A 14684-nucleotide genomic window follows, 5' to 3' on the forward strand; every position below is an offset into this window, starting at 1 on the left:
CGATCACCCAGCTTGATCGATGCCCACACTTGCTCTAAACCAATCCAAGAGGGGTTATCAACTCTTCTCGCTTTGAGCCTACAATTAACAGCTATTAAGACACCCCCGCCTGTTGGTTTTTTGCTGTTTCCAATGCTCCTATCACACCGGAAAACCTCGTATTCGTCACCAAAAATTTGGTGGGAAAGCGTTCGTGCATCCAACCAAGTCTCGGTGAGAACGATGATGTCGTAGCAACCACCGGAGATAGCAACACGGAAATCCGCGACACTACTGTTCATACCGCCAACGTTCTGATAGTAAACGGTTGTCTCTTGATAACTGCTGGGCGAGGCAGCTCTAGATGACGACGGAGTTGATGTGACGGTTGGACCATCAGTTGGACAACTGGAAACAACACGTATTTCAGTGCATGAGTTGCTCAAAGGGACGTTGTACTTGCCTGCACAAGAGTTTCGGAAGACCTCTTCACCGACACCACACACAGGACCGGGACGGCTGCAGGTCGCTGGCGGGAGGGGCTCGACTGTGGTGGGCGGATTCAAGGCTTCCAAGGTACTGGGGGCAGGCGTGCGTCCCGGTGGCTGGAGCGAGAAGAGATGACGGACGTTGCGCGATGCGGGTGGGCTGGAAACATCATACACTTGAGAGCACGAATAGTTCGTTAAAGCGTTGTACTTGCCTGCGTATGAATTTTGGAAGACCTCATCGCCGACACCACACACAGGACCGGGACGGCTGTAGGTCGCTGGCGGGAGGGGCTCGACTGTGGCGGGCGGGTCTGAGGCTTCCAAAAGGCTGAGGGCAGGCGTGCGTCCCGGTGTCTGGATCGAGGAGGTGCTGTTGGAATCACGTTTTGCAGATGCACTGGAAGGTACATGGATTTCAGGGCGCGAATGGTTGTTCATGGAAGAATGGTATTGAGCTTTGCAAGGATTTCGCGACGATCGTGCAAATGTTCAATCTTTGACAGCACAATGTTCACACATCCAACAACAAAGGAAACAGTGCATAAACAAACCGATTAGTCGGAACACCACCCCAAAATAACGCTCCGTTACTGGAAAACTGTAGCGGCGGCATCAACCAATGTATGCTAAAACCGAGGGGGACGACTCTTCCCGATATCCTAGATTTTAAGCCAAAACCTACAAGGATTCACAATTTTTCACATAATTTCGACAAAACTGAAGAAATTAACGAAAATCGATTAAAATCACCCATATCCGAAATATCCGATAAAATCGATTATAAGTTGGCATATCCACATAAAATCGAACAAAATCGATGCACATCTCTGAACAAAAATGTCAAATTTTCTCTATTTTGTTTTGTTCTCCCTGTGCTTCTGGTTGGAGCTGAGGTTGGAGCTTGTTTGTAAACAACAGCTGTTCCCGGAAGTGATTGTTGTCTACATAGTCTACGGATTATTTTAATCCTAAATATGACATGAAATAGTAAATATAATATACCGCATTTAGTTCACTACTGGACTGCGAACTGCGACATTATAAGTGCGAAAACGTAAATAAAAGTGCGCGATTGCATCAAATCAGGTTGATGTCTTCGGCGCACTATTTCTTCAATCTATGGAGAACAAGTGCTCTGAAGACACCGAGTTGATTTGATGCAATCGCGCACTTTTCACACTTAATTTAATTTGCCGAGGCCGGCAAAATAAATCGCCGAGAATCCAACAGCTGAGAGCTCGGTAAAAATCTCGGTAAAAGTTCAAATTGCCGAGTAGGCTGCAAACTTTACAAACGTCAGCTGTCAAACTTTAACGAGCGGCTCGGTAATACATCGCCGAAAATTTCGGCATACATTATTACCGAAATTCAGTAAATGATTATTTTCTTTCATGCTCATCAATAAGAAAAAGTAAAATAAAACGAAAATGAAAATTAGGTTAACAATTTTATTTTCGATTCACGCAAGCAGGTAACAAAAAGCATAGTAAAAACACAACTTCACTCTTCTTCCGGGGTCACTTCCTTCTACTCCTGCACGCTTGCAACGGATGCGCCGGGCCAGCTGGATATCTTTCGGCATGATGGTGACACGCTTGGTGTGGATTGCGCACAGATTGGTGTACTCGAAAAACCCGACCAGGTAGGTAGCTTTCGTTGGCTTCTTGGTTGGCTTCCTACAGGGCAGCAACGGCGATACTTTGGAAGCGCAGATCCATCTTGAAATTCTACGGAATTTCACGAAACAAGCGCTGGAACGGCAACTTGCGCTTGACTTGCGCATCCCGGCCGGTAACAATGCGGCTTTATCATTCCGCCGGTCGAGGAAACATTTTAGCGGGCGACCTTTGTGACCAGATGCTTACGAGGAGCCTTTCATCCTTAATGACGATTAAGGTAGCGTCCCGGCAGCAACCAAACAGGCACCAGGAAACCTCACAGGAAACACTCCTGCTGCAGCGCTCCATCTCCAAAACAAAGAACTGAAAAGATAATTAAAAGAGAAACCTATTCATTAATAAATATTCATATCAGAAGCATACATAGCTTAACGCAAATTTAATTTCTTTACTTACGAGATAATATTTTTAGCGAAGAGATTCGCTTAAAAAAATCCTGGTTTCTTTTTTTTTTTTTTTTTGAAGATGGCACCTAGACGACAACGCTCCCGTTTTTATGTTTGACAGTTGCGCTTTACCGAAATTCAGCGATATGATTAGATTGCCGATTGCTGTGGCAAAATAGTTTACCGATAATCAGTAATGAACGTATACTACCGAATTTCGTTATTTTTGACAAGTTATTTTTGATAAACTGTCAAATTTTAACGACATTTCAGTTAAAATAAGCTTTACCGATTGAGTTCGTTATTCGTATTTACCGAGATCAAATTTGGAGTTTAAGTGTGTTATTAGCGTTTTCGCACTCGTGAAAACTAGTGCGATAGTCCAGTGGTGAACTAAATGCGCTATATAAGATATTATCTTCTCAATAACATATTTCCCATATTTCCGAGGTCGAGTCCGAGGTGTTCGTTGTTGTACTTGGTAGACTTGGTAACTCCAGCAATAGGCCTTTTCATGTGACAGATCCGTGCATGCATTTGTTTACAAAGCTTGAACAACAGCTGCTAACAAGAACGTGTCATCTTCATAGAAGAACTGTCAAACGCCCGAACAATCAGCTGATTTAAGACGTCAAATGAAAAGGCCCATTCCTGCTGCAGAGCGACCAAGGAGCGACCAGCTGATGGCCGACGCCTCATCCGATGCTGCTGATTGTTTACCTGGAAAAGTTGTCAGAATTTTCGACGTGGCGTCGCGACGCCGTAACATTTTAAAAGATGTTAGCCGTTTCCAGCGTCAATTTTCTTCGATTTTCGAACGATTTTTTTTCCATTTTGTTCGATTTTTCAGATATTGCGGAGATTCCACCTGTTTAGACTCCTGCGCGAAAATTAGTTGCGTGGATTTTTCTTGCGTGGGCTCACAGATATAAAACCAGATCGCGTCCTGGTGAATATTTTACGCTGTGTTGTTAGGCACACATTTGGTGCTAGTTTTATATTGTAAACAAACATTTCTAACGCACCTACGCTGAAAATGCGCCTAATCATTTATTTGCGTCTGAATCTATAAATCTTCACAACGGGCAATATATTTCATTTTTATCATTTTACTGGTATAAAATCGATTTTAACTTGGAAAATGGCAGAAAATGAAGAAAATCCGAGAAAATCGAATCGATGTTCAGTATGAAAATAATTATGAATAATTCAAAAAATCAAACAAAATTACGGCTTATCGCACGGTAATTGAATCAAATCGGTTACTGTCGACCCCCTCGGCTAAAACCGGTGTGCATATTTTGTGGTGGGACAATTTTGTTTGCCTGTGCGTCGTATTTGGCGCAAGATCGTCAATACTTGCCTGCAAATAGATTTTGGAAGACCTCATCGCCGGCACCACACACAGGACCGGGACGGCTGTAGGTCGCTGGCGGGAGGGGCTCGACTGTGGTGGGCGGATCCGAGGCTTCCAAAAGGCTGAGGGCAGGCGTGCGTCCCGGTGTCCTTTGTGGATCTATTGTCTGTCGAGCGGATTCTTCTCTGCAAACACTCTGACGACTTTCCGTTGGTTTTTTGACTGATTTTCAAACTCCCGAAAATAAACGTTATCAGGCCACGTTTCCTTGGACAGCGCGGTTTCCTTGAGAGTTTTGCTCAATCCAATCTTGAAAGTGACGAAGCTAAGGGTTGCTGGATCTCTATCTTTAGGAACCAGTCTAACCACTTTTGGCACTACATCGGCAGGAAGATTCATACAACTCCTAACGAAGGAAGTGATGTCATCGTCAGAAGTACAAGGGTCGAATGCTGACAAATAGAGCCAAAACAGTTCCTCTGGTGGTGGAACTGTTTTTACCATTTCGGATGCTGCTTTGGAACCACGAATTGTCGATGATCTCTCCTTGGGTAGACTCTCCACACGTTTCCGTTTCGGGGTGTTCGGGACGTTACTCGGAGTAAGCATGCGATTAAAACCGGACCACGGTGTAGACACCACCGGGGTCATCGAATTCCCGTCGACCTTCGAAGACAAAACTCCAACTACCTTCTTCAGCTCGGCGATTTCGTCTTTAAGACTGCTCAGGCTAGTCTCGTCGGATACATTTCCAATAACGCAGCGTGAAGAAATATTGCGGAAGGGGTCGTTTTCAAACAAATCAGAGCAATCATCGCACATCCAATACACGTTTTTTACGTGTGCTCTCTGATGGTCTTGGAAAGAAAAATCCATTCCCACACAGCAAAAATGGAACGATTTTTTACAATAACCACGACAAACAATTTGATCCGATTCGGAGGTCGCATTTTGGCACTTGGCGCAAGCCATCTCGGGCAGTAATCCGTAAAACCGGAAGAAAAACTGTACTGCCGTAGTTTTGAACTGAACGCAAGGTCGAACAAAATGTAATCGCCTATCGGTATACCGCACGCGATACAAGGTGTAACGCTCGATGTTGTATGCAAGAACCAAAAAAAAACAATGAGCGCACGGGATGGCGCGCTTCTCTATAACAACTTCTCTGGTACGAACTTGTGAGGACCAGAGCTATGTTGGACGCTCTCCTTTTCGACTCACCGTTTTGCAGCCCCACGTTACTACACGGAGGCTACAAAACTTCTAATCTAACCTCTGCGATTGTGCATCGACCGAAGGCATATTACAATCTATTACAATGCTATCGGCGAGCATGCAGAACGGCGAGAGCATGAGAGCCTATCCAGTGAATCTCAACAGAAAACTACCGAGCTGATCTTAGCGTATAAAGTGGGACAAATTTAAAAATTTTATGAAGCATGCCTTCCATCATTATTGCTGTCCTAATGCTGACTACTATCCCCTTTCCATGCGAATGCTGTCCGCATTCTGAAAGCTTATGTGTTAGTATAGAACCACAAATACAAGTATAATACATATCTCGCGTTACATTTGAAAAGGGCCTATCCCTAAAATGTAAACAAATCGATTTTGATACCTTTCCATAGCATCCCCCAACAGTAACATACTGTGCAAACATCACCCGCCTAACCGTTAATCTTATCAGAATAAACCCCACTTTCAAAACGGCCGATCATTGCTTTTTTTCCCAATCATTCATAAGCCCGTGCTCCAAATGGGCCAGTAACGGTAAAATTTTGTTTTCATTTGTTGGTCCTCTCGTTTAAAGGGCCGACAACCGAAAATTTTCGGAGCGGCTCTCGGCCCGAGCGCCGAGAGCGAGAATTCTCTCTCTCAAAAACGGCCAAGCCTCGATACGATGTCAACAACGGACTCACTCGGGGGACCAATCCACGCTAAGAAAATTTTAGAAAGACTCACAATAAGGCGTACACCGGGTGAAATTTTTCAAATTAGCTTAACATCTTTATCTATAATTTTTCATACTTTTTTGATAACTTTTAATTCAAAATTGATTATTGAAGCATAGATACATCTATTCTTGTGTCATTAAAACGTTAAGCTTGTTGAGAAATCCGAAAACTGTGAAATCTCGCGTTACATTTGAAAAGGGCCTATCCCCAGAACGTAAACATTGAGAAAAATCGATGCAAACATTTTCCATCACATTTCCTATTCGTATTTCACAGTTTTCGGATTTCTCAACAAGCTTAACGTTTTAATGACACAAGAATAGATGTATCTATGCTTCAATAATCAATTTTGAATTAAAAGTTATCAAAAAAGTATGAAAAATTATAGATAAAGATGTTAAGCTAATTTGAAAAATTTCACCCGGTGTACGCCTTATTGTGAGTCTTTCTAAAATTTTCTTAGCGTGGATTGGTCCCCCGAGTGAGTCCGTTGTTGACATCGTATCGAGGCATCCCTCAGTTTATAGCCAATCATCGCGTACGTCGGACGTGCTCTCGCTTCGCTTACATCGGCAATCATGTGTGGTGCAAGAAAAAACACCCTCGTAGTGGATTTCAGCGTTCTACCGGTTCGCCCGGATTTGAGAAAAGTGCAGAATTTTTTAGAGGATGAAATACACCTCAAGTACTCGGATGTTGAAAGCATACAGTTGCACCACCACCGCAACTGTGTGCTGATCGAGATGAAAACTTACGAAATTGCCTCGCGTTATCAATTGGAGAACAATTGTAAACGTACAGTGCTTTGTGCGGGAAAAGAATTCCGCATCCCCGTGTACGTGGATTGTGACTTTGTGACCGTTCGAATACACGATCTCCCTCGGTCAATGGATAATACCATTATCAGCAACCATATGCTGAAGTATGGGGAGGTGATTTCCATACGGAATGATACATGGAAGCATTATTTCTCCGGTATTCCAAACGGCGTGCGAGTGCTAAGGATGCGATTGTTGCGTGACGTCCCATCGTTCATCACCATCGATGACGAAAGGACAATGGTTTCGTATTTGAATCAGCCCAGATTATGTCATCAATGCGGTCAACCGGCCCACCCAAATGAAAAGTGTGCGGGTTCCAGTACTTCAACTCGAGCTTCAAACCAGCGCGAATCAACTGATCCATCCGGCGAGCTCTTCAACTTAACTGATTTTCCTCCTATCAACAACATTGAGGAGTCGTCACCCGTCACAAAGCAACCTACAGCTGAAGACCAAAATCAACAGAACAACGAAGAATGGACCGACGTTGAATGGGTCGAATGGATCGAGCACATCATCCGATTTTCATGTTGTGACAAAGAAGCGTCGGCGATCCACCAAACAAAAGGACTTGCAAAACGGGAACGAAATCAAAACAGTCTGTTCTGAACAGGGGTCCCACAACACGGACCACGATAATGCATAAGTCGGCACTTCGTCGACCGGAAAGAATGTTTTGTCGAAAAATAAAAATCGAAAGGGAATAACATTTACTATTTATAATCCAAAATAAATATAAAGAATGTTGGCTCTGCAAAGCTGAAACCGGCGAGTGAGCCTAGAAATAAACGATATGGATAAAAAAAAAAAAAAAAAATCGTATCGAGGCTTGGCCGTTTTTGAGAGAGAGAATTCTCGCTCTCGGCGCTCGGGCCGAGAGCCGCTCCGAAAATTTTCGGTTGTCGGCCCTTTAAACGAGAGGACCAACAAATGAAAACAAAATTTTACCGTTACTGGCCCATTTGGAGCACGGGCTTATGAATGATTGGGAAAAAAAGCAATGATCGGCCGTTTTGAAAGTGGGGTTTATTCTGATAAGATTAACGGTTAGGCGGGTGATGTTTGCACAGTATGTTACTGTTGGGGGATGCTATGGAAAGGTATCAAAATCGATTTGTTTACATTTTAGGGATAGGCCCTTTTCAAATGTAACGCGAGAAATACGAATAGGAAATGTGATGGAAAATGTTTGCATCGATTTTTCTCAATGTTTACGTTCTGGGGATAGGCCCTTTTCAAATGTAACGCGAGATATAGGATCTGATGTTGTTATTTACAGACATCCACCAATGTTTTTAAATTACTTATGTCTGATCCATAATATTCGTAAACAAATCAGTACTGATTGAAATACAGATTTTTACATTCGAAATACATCATACAGAATACTCAACAAAATGGATAATCTTCATCAGGTAATTGTAGAAGACTATATACAATGTAATGTCTCACTAACCAACTCGCCCAAGGCGATAATCCACAATAATAAGCATGAAATAATAACTTTATCCCACAAAACGAATCTCCCCAGCCCATGAACATCACCGAGTACAACACCCTGATCACCAACATCATCGAATCGGCCGTGGACGAGCTGATCCAGAAGCGCGAAAGTGGCAAAGAGTCCCTTCTGTTGCACATCTGCCGCCTCTGTGCCAAGGAGGAACCCCTGCAGCTGTTGGACCTATCCGAACTGCATTTGGACCTTATTGCCGAACTGGCCATCAGCGGAATCGCAGCCAGCACCGGGTGTACCAAAATCTGCTCCACCTGTGCCGAGTTCCTTGGGCGGATCCGAGAGTTCCGCTGCCGGTGCGAGGAGGGCCAGAAGAAGATTAGCTCGCTGCTGGCCGAGCGGAGCGTGATACCGGATTTTCTGAATTTGGATTTTATCAAGTCGGAGGAAAACTACGGCGGATTCAGTCCACCACCGCCGGGTAAGTGCGAGTTTCGGTTCAAATGGCATGCAAGTTGTATGCTTGGCTATATCTGACTGTAATTCTTTAACTTGCCAGATGAGGAAGACGATTTCCCCGAGGTGAAGTACGATGAGGATGAAGATGAGGAAGAGGACACCGTTGAAGAGGAAATACCGGCAAAGGAGCCGAAACGAGTTCGTTCCAAGAATTCAACCAGCAAAACCTCAAGCACAACAGCTGCAAACGATTCCCGCCGGCGGGTCGTCAACGGGAAGCTTCAGTGGGTGTGTCTGGATTGCGAGCAAACTTTTGGAAGTTGCACCAAGTTGAAGAAACATCGGCAGACCTGCGAGATGGTAGGGAATGAGAATTCGAAGCGGAGGGGACCATTTACCTGTGATATTTGCGGACAATCGCTACCAACACTGATGGGACTGCGGGTCCACGTGCACAAGCATACCAAAAGTCAGGGACCGGAAGAGGAGAAAAGCAAAACTAGGAAAGTGGCTGGTTCACCGGTTAAGACGGCCATTTGTCACGTCTGCGGAAAGTCGTTTAGCAGCACGAGTACACTTCGGTCACATCTGGTTTTCCACCGACAGGAAAAACGGCTTGAATGTCAGATTTGCAACAAGAAGTTCCACAAACTGGTAAGTCAAGAACCCTTATAAAGGATTAAGCACTTATGTGAATGATGGTCATTGCTCTAATCAGGGTTCCGGAATGCTACGGAAATCCGGGACTCCGAAAGAATCTGATCACCTACTTAGAACATTTCATGATTTTCCCTTATATTTTAGTACCGTCTCAAGGACCACCTCAACTGCCATGCCAACGTGCGGCGATACAGCTGCGACATCTGCGGCAAGGCGTTCTTCACCAAAGCCATTCTGTACAAGCACACCCGATCGCACGACCAAAACTTCCGGAAACACCCCTGTACCATGTGCCCGATGCTTTTTGCGCATCCCTATCAGCTGCGGTCGCACATGATGGTTCATACCGCGGAATACCCGCACGGTTGTAAGCTGTGTCCCAGCAAGTTTCGCTTCACGTGGGATCTTAAAAAGCACTACGCCAAAGCACATCCACCGGAACCGGAAGAGGAAGACACTCCTGCTGACCACCAGATCATCGCCGTTGAAGCTCTCCCACTGCATCATCGCCTGGAGGAAGTAATCCCGGAACCACTTCTTTCTCCAGCAGAACCTCTCCTAGTGTCGTCGCTTCCATCCCTGCCGGATCCTTCGACCGTAACGGTAACAACGGGTGTCCTCCTCAAGGAGCATGACCAGCATGACGATCTGTCCGTAATGTTGGCGGCCCACATTCCGCCGCATCAGCAACCGGAACTGACGCCATCGGTGGCCGCCGTTCAACCGGTGGTGGCCGAGCATCCTTTCGGTGCGGAACATCTGCTGGAGGAAGCTTCGCGGGACTTTACGACCGATTGCTTCCCGGCTGACCATCTGGACGGAAGCCACGCGACCGGGGATGACGATTTCTACACGTTTATGGAATGTTGAGGGGTAGGTGGGCCTTGTGGAAAGTCGAAAGTAGGTTATGTGATATGGAATCGAAGTCGAATCGGAATAAAGCTGATCTTAATTTGTCATGGGATTGATTATCAAAGTTTCGTCGAAAATGTCCATATTAACTGACTAGAAATCATTGTCATCGATCTTCTCCAATACGGTTGTTTGTTCTCATCTCAAGAGAGCATCCATGGCCTGACCTGAACTTAATTACGATAGGTACGTAGAGGTAAGTAATTTTCACCGTATTTTCTGGATGTCCACATCGTCACATTTGGAATAAGTCGGTAGCTCCAGTTTATCCGCGTTTCCTGGCCCACTCTTGCTGCCACTTATAGCCAACGAGTCCGCTCTGAACGTCCTCCTTGCAAATCTTCATCTTTGGAAGCATTCTACTCTACATCCGCCTACCTGCGTTCCAAGTATCGATGTACTTACAACCGACGAGGCTCTGGAACTTGTCATTGTTCGGTAGACTCTCCAACTCCTCCTTTTGCTGTAGATATCCGACGTCCATAGGAATTCGTGATACATTCGCATTAGTATGGGACAAACATCAAATTCTCGCTCCAGTCGACTTTTTCGATTCCATTCAGGTCCCATATGAACTGTACAAAATTTCAGCGCAATCGGTGAAACTATAATTTAGCGCAAGCCGTTCAAAGTTTTCATAGGATTTACTATGGGAAAAGTTACACTTCCAAACAAAAAATCCCAGAGGTCGCCCTTTGTCTCCTTAATTCAAATCGATTAACGTTTCCTGTAGAAATAACATTTATGAAACTTTCCTTCGAAGACTGCAAAACGATTGGATGCTTGTGGAAAAAGTTATTGATTTATTACCGATTAGTGATCCAACGAACGGCTTTTTGTTTTGTTTTATTAGCAGCACTGTAGCTGCTGCTTTGGATGCTGCTGTTTCTGGGGGTGGTGATGCCTCCCGCCACCCCATGCAACAACGGCAGCAGCAGTGCTGCTGATAAAACAAAGCAAAAAGCCGTTCGTTGGATCACTAATCGGTAATAAATCAATAACTTTTTCCACAGGCATCCAATCGTTTTGCGGTCTTCGAAGAAAAGTTTCATAAATGTTATTTCTACAGGAAACGTTAATCGATTTGAATTAAGGAGACAAAGGGCGACCTCTGGGATTTTTTGTTTGGAAGTGTAACTTTTCCCATAGTAAATCCTATGAAAACTTTGAACGGCTTGCGCTAAATTATAGTTTCACCGATTGCGCTGAAATTTTGTACAGTTCATATGGGACCTAAATGGGATCTAAAAAGTCGACTGGAGCGAGGATTTATTTTTTTCATACAAGCGTGTCCCATACTAATTCGCATCCGCAAGTCCAAACTGTTCAACCAACTTGTCGATGTATGCCTATTGGTTCAAGCAGTAGGCGTTACCTTCTTTCGTCACTCTTATCTCCAAAAAATGCTTCACTTCTCCAAGTGTTGTTATTTGGAACTCCATAGCCAAAGCCTTCACAAACCCGTCGTATTCCTTGTCATTGGAGGTGACGACCAGCATATCTTCCACATAGACGAGGACATACATTGTGCTGTCGTTCTTCTACCGCACAAACAGGCACGGATCAGCTTCCGCCTGCTTGAATCCGAGTCGCTTCAGAACATTTCTCAGCTTCTCGTTCCATACTCTTGCTGATTGCTTCAACCCGTAAAGGCTTTTGCGCAACCGACAAACCTTCCAACTCGTAGTTCAGGTGGAGCCCGCATATAGATGGTCTCCTTCAAATCGCCATTTAAATATGCCGTCTTCACATCAACACTTCGGGGCGAACACTTCGTCGTAATCCAGGCCGTGCCGTTGTGTGATACCTTGGGCCACTAATCTCGCTTTATATCGAATCACTTTACATACCTTGCTCATCCTGTTTCTTTGATCCAGCGGCATCCGATCGTCTTGCTTCCTGGCGGCGGCAACCATGTCAAATCCCAAGCCTTGGCAATCCCGCAGCGACGTCAGCTCGTCGTTCTGCTGGTAACTACGAGACTCGTCCTGCTGACACTTAGCTAATCTGCCATTCGACATCACTTCCACTGGTATCTGCATACACGCTTTGGTCTGCTGGATCTTGGAAACCATGCACCAAATTCTCGCAAGACTCTTCATCGAAACCACGGAATTCTTCTTCATCGCTATCTTCGTCCGGCTCACCTTCCGAATCATCGGATTCTGTATCGCACTCGTCCGACTTCACCTGCTCCATGTTGCCAGTCGACTTTGCCGGCAGCTGAGCTAGCTCTAAGAAATCCTCAGCGACCGCATCTTCAACCTTCCGATCAGACTGCAAGAAAAGAGTATTACGACTGAAAACGACTTCGTTTGTCTTCAAGTCGATGAAACGCCATGATTTATGCTTTATGGGAGTACCCAACGAAAGTAATTTTTCTTGCCTTCGACTGCAGCTTCGTCCGCTTCTCCTTCGGGATTAACACGTACGCCTCTGAACCGAACACCTGGAGCATGCTCATCTCCGGCTTCGTCCCGTACCAAATCTCGTAGTGCGTCTGCTGTACCGGCTTCGTTGGCAGCATATTCTGTAGGCAGTTTGCCGTGTTAACCGCCTCGGCCATGCACTAAGCCATTTCCATGAGCGAACGGTTCCTCTGCTCCGCGACTCCGTTCTGCTGTGGCGTGTTTGCTGTCGTGAACTGCTGCCCTCCTGCTTGAGAAATTTGACCAAATCTGCGCCAAGGAAGAATAGGAGGAGAGTATCTCCTTGATCCGATCTAATGATCTTCGGAGGCCTTCCGAACTGCGTTTTCACCAGATGCACGAAGTCCCCGATAGCATCCACCGTATCTGACTTCCTCTCTAGTATGTAAAGCGGCTGTAGTAACCGATTAGCGATAGAAAGTATCGACGATCACCAGGTGTAGCCGTGTTCATCGGCCCACACAAGTCGGTGTGGATCAAATCCAACACTGCCTTCGACTTCCGCTTTACCTTCTTGGGGAGGGTTCCAATCCAAGCAGGGTTCACAAGAAATTTTCACTGAGCAGCTACGTACCTTAATACCACCGATTGCCAAACCTTCACGCTTCAGATCCAGAATAGCTTAAGAATCACGGTGTCCCAGTTGCGAAACACTACAACCACTTGGAGATCTTGTTCCAGCTTTGTTCCGGCATTGGCCAGCTTCTCGAACTACATCAAGTGTTCTTCGATGTTTTCGCCGTCGTGGTACTCCATGACGCATATTCGCTTGAGCAGTTGCACTTTGGTCGTTAGCGTCTTCTTCTGGTGCTGCTTTTCCAAATTGTCCCACACTTCCTTCGCGGAGTTCGTATTCTGGATGTGTCCGTGTGGACTTCCTGTCAGCAACAAACCGATCGTCGCGCGCGCGCTCGCTGGTCTCCCTCGCCACCGCCGCCGTGTTAGAACCAATTGCGGCTTCACTCCCGGCGAGACGTACTTCCAAAGTCCTTCTCTAACTAACAAAAATGCTCTGGATAGCATCCACTGCCGACTTCGGACTTCCCTTTCCTGAACCCAGCCTGGCCAGCTGACTGTTTGCCGTCTCTTTTCTTGTGACGGCTAGCTTTGATGTTCCGTTCAGTTCGTTCAATTTGTACTTTTGATTACAAACTTAGCTTAGCTTGTCGTATGAAATCTGTTACCTCTCTGTAAACCTTCATATTTTTGGATTGTAGCAAGTCTTGTAGGCTGTAAAATTGCAACTCAAAGTCGAATTTGGATATTAATATTCCGAATCTAGGGCAGTGCATTATGAGGTGGTCCGCAGTTTCTGGTTCATCGCATAGTTCGCATTCCTCGGTTTCCTCCAGCTTCATTTTCGCTAACCAGAATTTGGAAAAATCGTGTCCCGTCATCAACCTGTTGACCAACCTGACATCGGATCCGGGCAAGTCCACGTTTGTATAGCACGGTTTGGTGCTAGAAGCTGGTTGAATATCGTAGGATTTCTTCCCTTTTTCAGTTGAATACTGGCAGCAACACTAGCTTCTGAATCTTCCTGCAGTACTGCCATGGACATGTGTCCGAAAACATTAGGATCACTGTCTGATGTAGCCGTTGATTACTCTCCTCTGATACACACCACGTTTCGCTGGTATACGGTAACCCTGGTTGTCGTAATCCTTGCAACACGAGCGTTTTTCTCTGCTATATCCGATTGACTAACTCAAGTTTCTTTCTTCCACCGATCACGAGTCAGATGCCGACTCCATCACTCGACTGGCTCCGAAGTTCTTACACCCATTCCTTCTTCCTCTTCTCTTCTACGAGCAAATGACAGTTGGCTTCGCACGTTGAGAATTTCTACACAAATTCAAAGTCTGCTCATTCCAAGGACGCTGCTAAAACAAGTCAAATAGTGTTGCAACAAATTCCTCTATTTCCCCTCCAGAGATCAAACCTCCGACCCCAGAGCAATATTTAGAGTCTTTCGAAGAATGAGAGGCGCAAGGCCGAGGGTTCTGGCCAACAGGTTGACGGGTTATGCCCACCGGTACCGAAGCGAGGTTCAACGTTGAGCAAAAGAGCAAAGTATGAAGTAAAATAGAAGTAGAAATA

At 45.4% G+C, this 14684-nt stretch overlaps 1 protein-coding gene across 1 annotated transcript; it reads left to right on the forward strand.

Moving 5' to 3' along the window:
- Positions 1–7921: 7921 nt before the first annotated feature.
- Positions 7922–10200, forward strand: LOC109402384 (myoneurin). The gene is made up of 4 exons (XM_019675049.3): positions 7922–8083; positions 8200–8605; positions 8684–9237; positions 9388–10200. Exons 1-4 carry the CDS (start codon positions 8066–8068, stop codon positions 10111–10113), a joined length of 1704 nt encoding a protein of 567 aa, XP_019530594.2. The 5' UTR covers positions 7922–8065; the 3' UTR covers positions 10114–10200.
- Positions 10201–14684: the final 4484 nt, after the last annotated feature.

The sequence above is a fragment of the Aedes albopictus genome, chromosome 1 (genome assembly GCF_035046485.1).
Source record: "Aedes albopictus strain Foshan chromosome 1, AalbF5, whole genome shotgun sequence".
Lineage (NCBI taxonomy): Eukaryota > Metazoa > Arthropoda > Insecta > Diptera > Culicidae > Aedes > Aedes albopictus.